Below are 14,746 nucleotides of genomic sequence, written 5' to 3' on the forward strand. Positions count from 1 at the left end.
CCCTAATTTGTCCAGGCAGGCCTCAAATTTATGAACTTCCTGCCTCAGCCTCCCGAAAAGCTGTGATTACAGGCATGTGTCACCACAGCTCATGAGGAAACAAATCTCCAAGAAATTATAAAACGGTGCTAATCACTTAAGTATAAACTGTTACTAATATAGGTAATTTAAACTACTAAACAGAAAAAAAATGTTTGAAAAATATACAAAGGAAAATATGACGTTACACTAGGAATATTATAAAGAAGGCATGAGGATGTGTTGGAAAATAGTTTTGCCTAATTTAGAGTTTACTTAAAGTTGTTTTCAAGATAAATGATACATGGGGGCTGGGGTTGTGGCTCAGAGGTAGAGCGCTCACCTTGCACGTGTGAGACCCTGGGTTCAATCCTCAGCACTACATAAAAATAAATAAGTGAAATAAAGGTATTGTGTCCAACCACAACTAAAAAATAAATATTAAAAAAAATAAATGCTACAGGAAGCGATATGAATAAAGCTGAAGATATAAAAAAGTTATGTGGTTAAACTGATTAAAATTGAATGAATTTATTATACAGGTTTTTAAAGTGAGCATTAAAATCAAAAGTACACTGATGTAAAATTATAATTTTTTAAAGACAATATTTTTGTGTTGATATTTTTGTTCACTTTTTGAATGAATTGTAAAAAAAGAGATTTGATTATTTTTAATTGGGATGATTCCCTGTTTATGCTTTATTGGGCCTTTTATTACTTGAAAAAACTTTTTAATTTTTTCCTATTACTATGTAACTTCCCATATTTGCTTTTAAAGTCTTTTAATGAATGACTCTTGTTCACAGTGACCTATAATCCTAATTTGTATAACTGACAAAATTCCTAAAAGTCAAAATTAAGCTTCTGACCTCAAACTAACTTTTGGATATTCCAGAAGGACCCTAGAAGTATAAAAAGAGACAGTAAGCTAATTTTCTCATATCTGGCTGTAAATCTCCAAACTAAAATGTTTCAAATTTTTCCTCACTTGGAAAAAATGCTCAGAAATATAAGATCAGGGCCTTAGAGTTGAGCAGGTTTTATTACTGCCATTGGCTCTCCTAGACATTTTGTTCTAGTCTTGCATATAGTTTTTTTCTTGTTATTGTTGTTTGTTTTGCAGAGCTGGAACTTATATGCTGGGTCTTGTGTGTGCTAGGCAAGTGCTTAACCACTGAACTACATTTCCCAGTTCTCCTACAGTTTATAAACTCTTACCTGTATACAGGCAACCTGTTTTTTGTTGCAAATAATTGCTTCAGATTCTAATTCCCCCTTATAATAATGCCCTCCGTTTCACAAAACCAATTCCTCTTATCCAACATATCTTTCTAGTAGAAAAAAATACAAAAATCAATTTGTCATTAAAACATGATACACCTTGTTACTGGCCAAAAACTGACTGAAAATTGCATCTTGTTAATGTCAATAACTGCCAAAGTTGTCTCACATCCGAGTAAATCGCATTCCAGGGTAGCTCTGCAGAAATAAAGGCAAAATTTGAGAGGTGGCAGCAGGTGATGAAAATGATACCTCGGGACACGTCCGCTTACTTTTCTTTTCAGCCCACAGTGCTAAGTCTATTAAGAAAAAAACTGGTCATGACGGAAAATTCTGTAAAATAACAAAAACGGAAGAAAAATGGAAATGGTTCAAGTACTCGTACTAAAAAAGTCGGCCAAGAAATAAAGTGGGCTCACAGATTTGTTTCAGAAACATTCCCTCCACCGTCACTAGTCAGCTTCTAAAACCTCAGGATTCAAACATGGCATCCAGCATTCACAGGTCCAAAGGGGTCTTCCGGCTCCAGACCCTGAGCGCTGGGTGGGGAGATGGGATCTCTCCACTGCCCACCCGCCTCTTTAGGATCTTGCTGTCCTCCTTTCCCTACTCTCAAGGTCGGCAAGCGACGTGGATTTAAAAAGCTCCTTCGCGCTCCTCAGTGGGATCCGCCCCACAGGGGAACCCTAGTGAATTGCGCTACGGAGCACGCCGGGAGTTGGAGTCCCAGCTCTGCCAGCACTGAGCACGCCGGGAGTTGAAGTCTCAGCCCCGCATGGCCTGGAGGAGCAGCCGCGAGGGGCGGAACTAGCGGCTAGTTCGCGCAGGTGCACAGCTCCTTCCGAGCAGCATGGCGGACACTGCACCTCAGCCCAAAAGAAAGCGCGAATCCGACGCAGAGGCGGAAAGCCACAGCACAGGAGAAAAGGAAACAGGAGTTGGAAATGGTACTTCTGCTCCTGTTCGCTTACCGTTCTCCGGCTTTAGAGTGCAAAAAGTGCTGAGGGAATCTGCGCGGGACAAAATCATTTTCCTACACGGGAAGGTACCATTAGACAACCCTGAAATGGGGGCCCAGGAAGGAGGGAACCAGTCATAGCTTTGGAGGCTCATTTGTTCGCATCCCGGCCGGGAAATACCAATCACATTATTCGGGGTGTCGGAGTGCGCCACTATAATGCATGGGGTGTCAAGATTGTTCGTGGCATTAAAGGAATGAATACATCTAGGTCGAATTTTCCTTAGAAATGTCAACTAATCCTTTTAAAGTATATCAGATTAAAACTCCCGTGTTAACTTCCCCACGCCATTCACCATCATTCATTCAATATGTAACTCTGGCTAGGAACCAGTAAATATTGCTGGATGTCTTACTGGATCGTGTCCCTGGAAATGCGTCGAGACAGTAGGAGATAGGATCCCTGCTTTACAGGACGTTAGTCTAACAGGAGACAGCGTGTTAAATTGCTAGTCCACTTCCACACACCATGCACTTTTATGCGTATCAGGGACTGGCTGGGGCGCTGAGAGGTACCATCCCTGATCTACAGGACTGCAGAGTATCCCTGCGGAGACATACCCTGCTGGCTCTAATACTGTGCTCAACGACTAGCAGGGGTTCAGGTAAGATGGAGACCATCTTAAACTAGTGAGAAGTTCTAGCCAAGGTCAGGTTCCCCAGAATCACTAGCAGGAATTCACATCTTTGGGAGGAACAAGGGGTTTAATCTTCCATGCCTCTTTGTGTCTCTTGTTTTTTACAAGGCCCTATCTGGTTTTCTCAGCCTCACTTGTCTTCAGTGTGTATCACCTGCTGAAGGCAAGAGAGCCTTTGAGCTAGGGGTTAGTTGAGAGACTTAGATTCTAGTTTCTGTTTAAACACTAAGTGTTCATGTGACTTTGGATAGTCACTTAATTTCTCTAGACCTCAGTGTCTTCATCTTTTCTTCTAAAATGGGGATGGTTTTGATACCGTTTTTGAGCATCTGAGTCCCAAGGCAAGAGCAATAAGTTTTACTTAAAGGATAGAACAGAGAGACAGACTCCTCTGGAGGGGGTCCAAGTTGGAAGTTGGTGCCTGAGGAAGTAGGGATGTCCTGCCCCTTGTATAGATTTTGGATTTCCTTTGTTTTCATGCCCCCTTCACCTTTTATCTTGCCTAGGAGACCAAAAGGTGGAGTGATCCTAGGGCCAGGACTAAGCACCCCAGGAGTACAGGCAGGAAGGGAGCAGCCCAGAGGGCATTCATTAACAACTTTTATTGAGAGGAACAATTCCTTGGAGGCAGGTAACTTGACAACAGGTTGGAGGAGGGAGAAGTGTCCTGATGGTATTAGTGTTTTATTTTCTTTCCTTTCAAACTTCCTATCCAAGGTCTTGTCTACACAGACTGCCTTTTACCCAGCCCCCCCCCCCCCCCCCATTTTGAGAAAGGTCTTGTGAACCTAAAAGAGATAACTGTAAAGCTTTTCATCTTTTGGAAGAAAGGTATGAAAATTGCCACAAAGATTTGCATTAAGACACCTTCTTTGGAGAAAAAATGAAAAACATCAGTACCATTGACTAGACTTCCTAAGAAAGAAGACTACAGAGCAGGAAATCCTAAATGCTGTGATTTCAGAGGCCTTGGAAATGTCTGCCTTTGCTCTGCAGGCTTCTGTGGCTCTGTGCCTGGGCCCACTGATAGTATCTCTGCCCACAGGTGAATGAGGACTCTGGGGATGGGAATGGAGAGGATGCTGTTGTGATCCTGGAGAAGACACCGTTTCAGGTAGAACAGGTGGCCCAGCTCCTGAAAGGCACCCCTGAGCTCCAGTTGCAATTTTCCAATGATATCTACAGCACCTATCACCTGTTCCCTCCAAGGCAACTGAGTGGTAAGCAAATAATGACTGAGGTGGCTGTGTGTGGACACAATGGGATGGTGAGAAACTAGGAGCTATGGTGACCAGACTTTCTATGCCTGATTTCCATATTCTACTGTGATAGTTCTTAATGAAGGAGGGAGAAATTTTTCCTCCAGGAAACATTTGGGCAATCTCTGAAGCCAGTTTTTGTTGTTAGAACTGGGACTGTGTGTGTGTGCTATTGGTATCTAGTGAATAGAAGCCAGGAATGCTATGAAACATTCTACAAGGTACAAGATAGGTCCCCACCAACAAAGAACTGTCAGTACTGTCAGGGTTGAGAAAGCCTTTCTGTTGTGGTATGTTTGGGGGGAAACGTGTTATTTGTGGGCTGGAATAATAGATTCATTTTATTATTGAATGATAATAATTACCAGCACTTATTAAACATAACTGTCTTATTAACCAGCATGTGAAGTATTTTGCATGTATTAGCACATTTAATCTTCAAAACAATCCTGTTGTGAAAGGACTTCACAATGAAGAAACTGAGGTGTTTTTTTTTTTAATATTTATTTTTTAGTTTTAAGTGGGCACAATATCTTTATTTTATTTTATTTTTTTATGTGGTGCTGAGAATCGAACCCACTGCCTCACGTATGCTAGGCCAGTGCACTACCATTTGAGCCACATCTCCAGCCCCAGAAACTGAGATTTTGAAAGATTAAGAAACTTGTCCAAAATCACACAGCCAGTAGGTGGCAGGAGAACTGTCTTTCAGTAGATTGGTGTAAGAGTGTGCCGGGTGCTGCAAAGATAGTCACTTCTCTGAAGGAATCCATTTGTGGTAGGGGAGACAAACAATATTATCAAGTAGGATGGGCTTGAGAAGGGCAGAAACTCATAAGTTATGAGTAGAGATTTGTTTTTGATTGCAAACATTTTTTAATTTATCAAGAAGAGAAAGAATGTTTTATGCCCAAAGCCAAGCATGGCACATGCTTTTTTTCCCCTCTAGATGGTTAGATTTGTTGTTGTTGTTTTGTTTCATTTTTTTTGTACCAGGGATTGAACCCAGGGGTGCTTAACTACTGAGCCACATCCCAGCCCTTTTTATTTTTGTTTTAAGACAAGGTCTCACTAAGTTGTTAAGGCCTTCCTAAATTGCTGAGACTGGTCTTGAACTTGCAGTCCTCCTACCACAGCCTCCCAAGTCGCTGGGATTACAGGCCTGTGCCACTGACTAGTTAGATGGTTAGGTTTTATATGCAGCTTTGCTGTAAAGAGGAGGAAGACTGGTTGACCTTAATGGTTCCCAGCCAGGAAATTTGGGGTTCTGTTTTTTCATATAATTACTTTGTCATATCCTTCTGTTCTTATTTGTCCTCTAGCATTTTAGAGCCATTTGCCTTTACGGATATCTTCCTGTCTTTTTGATGCAGTCTTTTCTGTACCTTGACGAAAGGGTGCTACTGTAGTCCTTTGGAAATATATGTGAAAACTTGATGTGAGAAAAGCAAATCTTTCACAACAGAGAGCAAAACAGCCTAGTATTCATTGAAAGAGAGCCAGATTCAGTGGTTCAAGTTGATGGAAATGGACAGCTATATTTACTTTCTCAGGCATTGACATTTAAATGAATGTATTCCTTAACTGAAGCATGACAGAAGGCACTGTAGCCAAATATGGCTTGGAGAGGCCCCCATACTACAGGCTCTGGGGTGTTATTTTGCTGACAGTCCCTTTCTTTTGCCTCCATCAATCCTTCCACTTCCTCTCCCCATCCTCAGCCAAAATTCAGAAGGTTCTGCAGCTCAAGTCAATCCTGTGGAATCTACAAGGTTTCCTTTCTATTTTTTCAGTACTTCTGTGGCACTGCACACAGGTGGTAGTGGTCACTGCTCTTTTCTTTCTATTTCTGTCTTTGTTCCAAGGTGAACACTGAAAAAGGCAGTCAGTTATTGACTTTCCAAGGTCCACTTCCTTGTTCTGAGCTCTGCATGTCTATATAGCCCTTTTTGCAGAACCACCCCTGCACATCTTGGAGCCTCAGATGGAAGCTTTTCTTTCTCTGCCTTCTTATCAATATGTGCTGTGCTTTGTACTCTTGCCTTTTTTACTCAAAGTAGGGCTAGGGGTTTGGAAGACACAGGGCCTGGACCTGATTCTTGTCTCCCCCTTGTTTATCTATATATCCTCTCCCAGGGTGACTTTCTAGATTGAATTGGTAAACATTTTTTATGAAGAACCAAAGAATAAATATTTTATTCATGATAAGGCATAGATGGTTTCAGACTCCTCCTCTTTATCTTCTCTTCTTCCTCTTTTTTCATCCTCTACAAATGAAAATATCACTCCATTTTTAGTTTGCTGAGTTGTGTACAAATGGGCAATGAGTCAGATGTGACCTTCTAGCTATAGTTTCTATTCCAGATTTTTTTTTTTTTTTTTTTGGTACTGGGGCTTGAACTCAGGGGCACTCAACTACTGAGCCACATCTCCAGCCCTATTTTGTATTTTATTTAGAGACAGGGTGTCACTGAGTTGCTTAGTACCTTGCTTTTGCTGAGGCTTATTTTGAACTCGCTATCCTCCTATCTCAGTCTCCCCCGCCACTGGGATTATAGGCACGTGCCATCACACCCAGTCTATTTCAGATTTTTGCCCCTTAGAATGTGGTCTGTGGGATCATTAGTGTGGGCTCTCCCTGGAGCTTGATAGAAACAATCCCCAGCTCCATTCCAGATTGAAAGAGTCTGCATTTTAGCAAAATTTCCCTGTGAGTCATATATACATTACATTTTGAGAGGCACTAGTCTCTAGAAAACACCGTGTGTACTGGTGATGCCCACCTTTATTTCTCCATCCCTGGCTTCTCCAAGAACTCCAGCTCATATTGAAGTAAATGCCTCCTTGATATTTTCTTTTTTTTTTTTTAAAGTGGGGGGGAGAGAGAGAATTTTTTAATATTTATTTTTTAGTTCTCGGCTGACACAACATCTTTGTTTGTATGTGGTGCTGAGGATCGAACCCGGGCTGCACGCATGCCAGGCGAGCGCGCTACCGCTTGAGCCACATCCCTAGCCCCCCTCCTTGATATTTTCATTTGGTGGTCTCATAGGTACTTCATGGGTGAAATGCAAGAACCCAAGGTGTAATGTATTTGGAAACACTTAGCCCCTATTAAATAGTAGTTGCTATTATTATTCTGATGTGCTGGATCCTATGCTTGTTATGGTAGCTTCAGATGAATTAGCAGCCATCCCTGCTCTTAGACATGTTGGGATGATAGCAGAAGGGACAGAAATTATCAAAAGATGAAGATAAAAAAAGGGTTTGATCAAAGCTGGGATGTAGAGAACAGAGGTACTTGAAGGTTGGAGCCATATTAGGGCCATTTGCAAGCCCCAACAGCCAAACCCATATTAAGTGCTTTATGAGGACCACTGAAGAATGAACCCTCAAACTGACCTATCTGTAGATTGTTTTTCCTGTGGGCCAGGAGCTCCTCAGCCACAAGGTGGCAGTATTGCCAAAGTGTTCCTGTAGCCAGCTGCTCTGGCTTCCAGGTCAGGTCCTGGCTGGAGCCTTTTGGGGCTCCTTCCTCTCTCTCTATTCTCTGTCTCAGAATTACAATTCAATGCTGCCCACCAGAGGTACCTTAAAGTGTGATTACTGCAACCTGAGCTCTCTGTTCCCCCTGCAAGGTTGCCCTTTTGAGTTTTTCTGCTATCCCTGACAGTATCTCTAGTCCTCCTTCCCAGAATATTACTTACCTTAGGGAGCCCCTCACCCCTTATTTCTAAACTGCCTTTTGGACTCAATACAAATCCTGTACTTAGCTGATTTCTGGTATTTCTCTAGTCACTGGCGAATTGCTTCAGGTCTGAAGGTTTTGCAGTCTCATTTATTTATTCCCTTCATATTCTTAGTTCACCACAGGAGACTGACCCTGTGAGCCACTCATGGTCTCACACCATGACATGCTAGAGAGAGCATGGGCTTTGGTTGCGAGACATGCCTGGGTTCTATCCTGGCGCTGACACTTTCTAGTGGTATATGCTAGGGAAGTGATAGGCAGTTACCAAGTGTCAATACTATGCAGGGGTAAAGAGCAAGCTATCCAGTCAGACAGAGTCTGGAGTCCTGGCTCAGCCATTTACCAATAAGAGAACTTGGGATGTTTCTTATTCAGTTTACAAGTGTGAAGTGCCTGCTCTGTGCCAGCTGCTTTCGTGGCTCCTGGGTATGTATTGGTGAGCACAGCAGATGTTAGCCCTGTCTTTGGAGTTCTGGAGGGGAAGGCAGGTAGCAAACAAGGAAATAAGTGTCCTTGTCACCTTAAGCAGTCAAGGGACTGCTCAGACTGGGGGTCCAGGAAGACTCTTTGCAGCAGAGAGGAAGACTTAGGCTGAAACCTGGCAGATGAGAAGGAACCAGCTTTGTGAGAGGTGTGAGGAAAATGTTCTGAACTGAGAGAATAGCACATGGTCCAGGAAGGAAAGAGGAACAGAAAGGAGGCTGTTAGGCTGCGGAGCAGAAACTGGGCGATGGGGCACAGATGAAACTGGGGAAGTAGCTTTAGCTATTTAATTTAGTTATGTTGGGTTAGTAACTGCCTTTACCTCAGTGGAACAGTTATGAAATAGATAAGAAAATGTTTAGCCTCTACCCTCAATAAGGGGCTCATTTTATATTGTGATCCAATACACATCCAATACATTTATATTCAGTATAAATGAATATAAGTGAAACATAAGTTTCACAAAACAAGATGTGGGATACAATCCAGTATTTCTTACTTTATTCTGGTCTTGTCTGTTTTCTTTTTAAAGTATTGAACTTAACTTCTTAAATTGACTTCATGGCCATTATCATGGGTTATGATCTACTGAGCACACTGCAGGTGGGATATGGTATGTATCTGAGAATGTTATTATGTGTTATCTATTTTTCCACCTTTTTCATCATAGGAGCCTTGAGGTAAACTATACATGTAATACAGGGAAAAGTAACTAGTCTTGACCACGGTAGGTTTCCTTTCTTCTTCCTTTTGCCAGGTGGCAAACGTGGAACTAGTAGGCCAGATGGCTGGCATCAAACACAGTTATGCTCCCTGTGCCATCCAAGCAGGGCAGAGCCTGTATCAGTACTTCCTGTTGCCTCAGCTCTCATGCCTGTGGCCTATCAATGGAGCTCTTTCATTGAGATCTCTATTCCTTCTTACCTGGAGAAGAAGGGAGGTCAGATAGTCAGAGAAGGGTGTGACTCAGAATCCCAGACTGCCTCTAAAAAGGCCAGTTGTTTTGTCTGCTGGAAAGCAGGGGGTGGAATCTCAGGTTCGGAGGAGGAGACAGGCATCCCTGTGTGAAAGGGAGGCCAGGGTAGGGAGCATCATCTTTCAATTACAGAGAACACCCAGTACTTTAGCCACAGGCCAGGGTTTTCTGCTCTGTGCTCTTTGCAGAGGCAAAACACAGACCTCTGAAGAGATGGTGAAGGTTTGTTTGGAAGGAACATTTTGAAAGACTAATTGTTTGCTGAAGAGTTTTCCTAACTGCATTGTTTATGATAGGAAAAAACTAGAAACCATCCAATAACAGTAGAATAGATCAATAAACTGAGGTATATTCCTATAGTGAGCTACCTCTCTATGGCCGTGTAAATGAACTATAGCTTCCTATATCATTGAGGAATGAGTCTCACCATGCAGGGCAAGAAGAGCAAGATACAGAATGCACATGGTGTGATTCCAGTGAAGGAAGTGGAAAAACAAGCAGAACTAAATTACATACTGCTTAGGGATATATAGATGTAATAAGCCTATGAAAATAACAAAGAAATGATTAGCCCCCAAATCAAGAAGGTGATTATCCTTGGTGGGAGTAGTGCAGAGAATGACTAAAGTTCTAGTAATGTTTTATTTCTTGGACTGTGCATTCTGTGCATGGTTACTCTTTTTAAGTCTTTAAATGATACATATTTTAAGCCAGATGTGGTGGTACATGTCTGTAATCCCAGTGGTTCAGGAGACTGAAGCAGGAGGATCACAAGTTCAAGGCCAGCCTTGGTAATTTACTGATACCCTGTTTCCAAATAAGGAGGACCAAGAATATAGCTCAGTGCTAGAGCACTTGCCTAGCAAGTGCAAGGTGCTGGGTTCAATTTCCCAGCACCATTAGAAAAGAAAGTTATATATTTTGTATATATACACACATACATACACCCTTGTTTTATATGTATAATGTATTTCCTAATTAATGGTTAAGAGAAACTGGTCAGTACTCTGGTGGATAAAGAATATTCTCCCACCTAAAGATTGTGGTAGTGCACATCTATAATCCCGGCTACTTGGGAAACTGAAGCAAAAGGAGCGTGAGTTCAAATAGCTGGCTAGCTCATTTTGGAGGGGGTTCTTTATCATATGAAATCATATAATCATAGTATCTCAAATTTGAATGGAGGTATGATAAAATGCCAGGTTTTATTAGTAGATAGGTCTTGTAGACGTATCAGAATTGCTTTATGAACTTTGTCAAATACAGATTGTGGACCTTCTGAATAACAATTTTTGGATAGGGCCAAGATATTTATCAAAGCCATCAATATAATTATGTGGTAACATAATCAAATAGCACCAAAAGGCTCATAGTGGGCAGGAACAGGCTCTTATACCACTCTGCCCCACCCTGGTCTTGCTTCCTAGAAGCACCCACTGTTGAGAACATTCCTGGGGTTTATGTTTGGTAGTTCCTCCAGACACTTAACCCTAATATAGTTCTTTCTTACTCATTAAGAAAATAGAAGTATTCTTTCTTCTTCCTCCCTCCCTCTCCTCTCTTCACACTTTTTGCTGTTTATATCATTTTTTAAATTGCCTTTGGAATCCTAAATACATAAAATCTATATCACCTCCAGTGTTTGCACCACCTCTTGTGTCCTTCACTATTTCCATACTATTGTCCTTTTATTTCATGTTATTGTGTATATTCTGTTGAGTGAACATGGAATCCAAGGCCTTATGCATGCTAAGCAAGTGCTCTTACTACTGAGCTGGATCCCCAACCATCCATGAAATCTTTTTTGCTTTGACTGTAAGTTGATTCTCAGTTGAAAACCAATAAACAGTGTTTACATTATTGTGACATATTAGTTCCTTTTCCAGCTGCCCAGTGTATATAATCCTTATGCCAAATGAGAGTATTTCTGATGTATAGGTTGAATGGCTTTTCTTAAGAGTCCAGCAAATTCCTCTAAATTATGCTATTCTTTAGTTTGCTCCATATTTGAACCATTGTTTTATCAACCATTGCTTTTTCATGGATTTTCTAGTAGCCACTCTTCTTGTTGTGGTTAAAAGAATAATGGAACTTTATACTCTGCTCTTGAAAATGATCCAGCCACTTAGTTTGATAATTTATTACTTGATCTCTCTCCTTCCTCATCCCACTGTTTGCAGAGTCTGGGCAGGTGATTGTGTAGGCATGCTATATTGCTTTCAACCAGAGACTCCCTTTTACAAATTTCCTGGGTCAGATCCACTGTTTTCTACATTCTATTTCTTTCTTGTTTTACTCTTGATTAGCTAAAGTACTTTAGTAAGTAGTTCCTCAGCAAGAATATGTGGGAGGTAAACTTTGATTTCTTTATTTTGCTGTCACTTTTGATTGATAGTTTGACTGAATACAGAATTTAAGTTTTTTTCCCTTCAAACATTAAAGTCATTGATCTGTTAACTCCAAGCTTCCATCTGTTGCTATATCTGATGCCAGTTTGATGCTCATTTTTTAGATAACTTGGGGGTTGTTTGGGGTCTTTCTTTTTGCATTGTTTCCTTTTTTGGAAACATAGAGTATGTTCTCTTGATCTTTGGTTTTCTGAAGTTTTGAAAGGATGTGTCTAAGTTGGATTGTTTGTTGGGGGGCTGTTCTTGTTTGCATTCATTGCTCTAGATATTCTTGAACCCTTTCAATTGAAAGCTTTAGGGCATTCTCCCATAAACATTTTTTTCTATTGTTTCTTTGATAATTTCCGTCTCTCAATTTCCTTTTGCTTGAAATCCATCCCCTCCACTACCACCATAGCCTCTAAGTCCCCCTCCCTATTTTCCCATGCTGGGGATTGAATCCTGGGCTACATGCTAGGCACATGCTCTACCACTGAGCTATATCACCAACCCTGGAAACTCATTATTTATTTAATTAATTATTACATTTCCTGAATTGATCTTGTGTGCTTATCTTGTTGTCTCACTTTTTCCATGTGGGATTTACTTTTTTTCTACAATGTGGTAGATTGTCTTCACTTTGTTTTCTAGACCTTCTAGTGAAGGCATTAATTTGGCGATGATGTTTTTAATTCTTTTTCCTCTGGTTCTCTGATTATTTTGTTCTCATAGCATCTTGCTCTTGTTTTATAAAGAGGCCAAATTGAGTTGAATGTCTCTAGTACACTGATTAGAATTGTTTTTAAAATTATCTCCTGACCCTCAAATTCTTTCATTCCCTCTGGAATCTGGTTCTGGTTGTTTATCTTGGTCATTCTTTTTCAAACTGCTGGGTTCCCCCCAGTGTTTGGTGCTTTACACAGTAGCTCATCCACATTTAAAAATGAAGCACTGGGCTGGGGTTGTGACTCAGCGATAAAGCGCTCACCTGGGTTCGATCCTCAGCACCACATAAAAATGATTAAATAAAACAAAGGTTTTGTGTCCAACTACAACTAAAAAATATTTTAAAAAAAAAATGAAGCACCTGCTGGACTTTGTGGTCTATGCCTCGCAATTTGGGAGATTGAGGCAGAAGGATCACATATTCAAGGCCATTCTGGGTAACTTAGTGACACCCTGGCTCAAAATAAAATAAAAAGGGCTGGGAATGTAGCTCAGTTGTAGTATCCCTGGGTTCAGTCTCAGTACTCAAAAAATAAATGAAGCACCAGAGCCAGATATAGTGGTGTATGCCTGTAACTCCAGCTACTCTGAAGGCTGAGGCAGCAGGATCTTGAGTTCAAGGCCAGCTAGGGCAACAAGAGATATTCCATCTCAAAAAAAGAAAAGAAAGATATGAAGAAAGCAAGCACCAGGCTGATATCCATGTAGGTTGATGTGTCCCTTCTTGCATTTTGATCTGCTCTTATAGTAGGTCCTTGTGCTAAATGGGTAGCTACTCTCATACTTGTGGATCAGGATTTGCTTGAGATGTGCAGCTTAATTACCATTATTGGTCACCAACCCCCATCCCAAAATGAGGAGTAATATGAACCAGAGAACTGTATTTACTGTAGAGCCTAAAATATTTACTCTCTGGCCCAGTATTTACAGAAAAGTTTGCCAACTTCTGTTCTAGTCCTTCAGTTTAGCATTTTTGGAGGCCAGCATTAAGGAAGCATTAAGTGCTTGCCCCTGGGATGTGACAACCAATAAAGCCATTGGGGAAACTGTTCTGTAGACAGCCCTTGAGCAAATCCCAGTTTTAGCTTTGTTTCTGTCCTCTGTACCCGTTATTCAGGACCCAGCTTCCCTCTTAGGCTCCCTTGGCAAATCTGGTGATCACTCCCATGTAGACTGATGATCACTTCAGGTAGCAGCTTCCTGCAGTATTGTCTCAACCATCTACACTCTGCCTTTCACTTTCCAACCTCAAGAAATGAATTGCAGTCTGTTACTCATTGTTTCTCTCCACCCTCATTCTTGTCCTATTATGGCTTTTCCCCTTTTGTACTTCATTACTGCTTTTCCAGTGGGCTTTTTTTTTTTTAATAGTCTGAGAGTTGCCATGAAATAACAGTTGGGTGCCTTCCACATATGTCTAGATGTAGGCTGACTGAGGGCTCTGGAGATAGCACAGACCATGGAGAAGTTACCCCATTGAGGGCTCACTCCAAGAGAGGTGAGAAGGACAGAGACCTGAGCTTCTCCCTCATTCTCATGCCCAGATATTCCCATTGCTCCTGTGCACAGTGGGTGCAGGTATAAATTAGATATGGCCAGCTCCATAAATGTTTACCCTTAGTAAAGCATGTGTCCTTTTGAGCTAGCATTTCTACTTCCAGATATCTCACAGTTGCTCGTAGAAATACATAAAGAGTTAAAAATATGTTCATTGTCACTTCATTTGTGATAGGACAGATCACTTTTCTTTTTATTTTTTTCTTTCACAAAAATAGGACAGATCACTTTTCTTTTTTCTTTTTTTCTATGCCTGAATCCCAATTACTTGGGAGGCTGAGGCTGACACAGGAGGATGGCCATTTCAGGGTTGGGAATATAGCCCAGTACTAGAGCACCCTTGGGTTCAATCCCTAGTACTCAGACAATAAATGAAGCATCAGAGCCAGGTGCTTGATTTAGCAAGTCCCTCTCTCAAAATAAAATGTAAAAAGGCTCAGTAGCTCTGAGTGGTACCTCCCCCACCCTCCTCATCTTTTTTTTTTCCTTCACCAGCCATCTAAGTGCAAAAATCCCTTTGTTAAATAATATTTAGATCTGGGTTTCCATGCATCTGGGAGAAACCATGGTGTTCAAAGTCACTTTAGAAATGAATACATCAGGGCTCCTGAATTGTAGCTGCCACATCAACGCATGTTTTCTCTCTCTCTCT

The 14,746-nt window shown here is 41.3% G+C and overlaps 1 protein-coding gene across 1 annotated transcript in view; it reads left to right on the plus strand.

The window, feature by feature from the left end:
• The first annotated feature begins 2,131 nt into the window (after window positions 1–2,131).
• The window catches only part of Dcps (decapping enzyme, scavenger), a 37,891-nt gene continuing 25,276 nt past the window's right edge, over window positions 2,132–14,746 (plus strand). The window contains exons 1-2 of the mRNA XM_027945435.2: window positions 2,132–2,344; window positions 4,001–4,175. Of these exons, the coding sequence (XP_027801236.2) occupies window positions 2,150–2,344; window positions 4,001–4,175 (370 nt within the window). The 5' untranslated portion in view covers window positions 2,132–2,149. The remainder of the gene's footprint in view (window positions 2,345–4,000; window positions 4,176–14,746) is intronic.

The sequence above is a fragment of the Marmota flaviventris genome, chromosome 9 (genome assembly GCF_047511675.1).
Source record: "Marmota flaviventris isolate mMarFla1 chromosome 9, mMarFla1.hap1, whole genome shotgun sequence".
Taxonomy (NCBI): domain Eukaryota; kingdom Metazoa; phylum Chordata; class Mammalia; order Rodentia; family Sciuridae; genus Marmota; species Marmota flaviventris.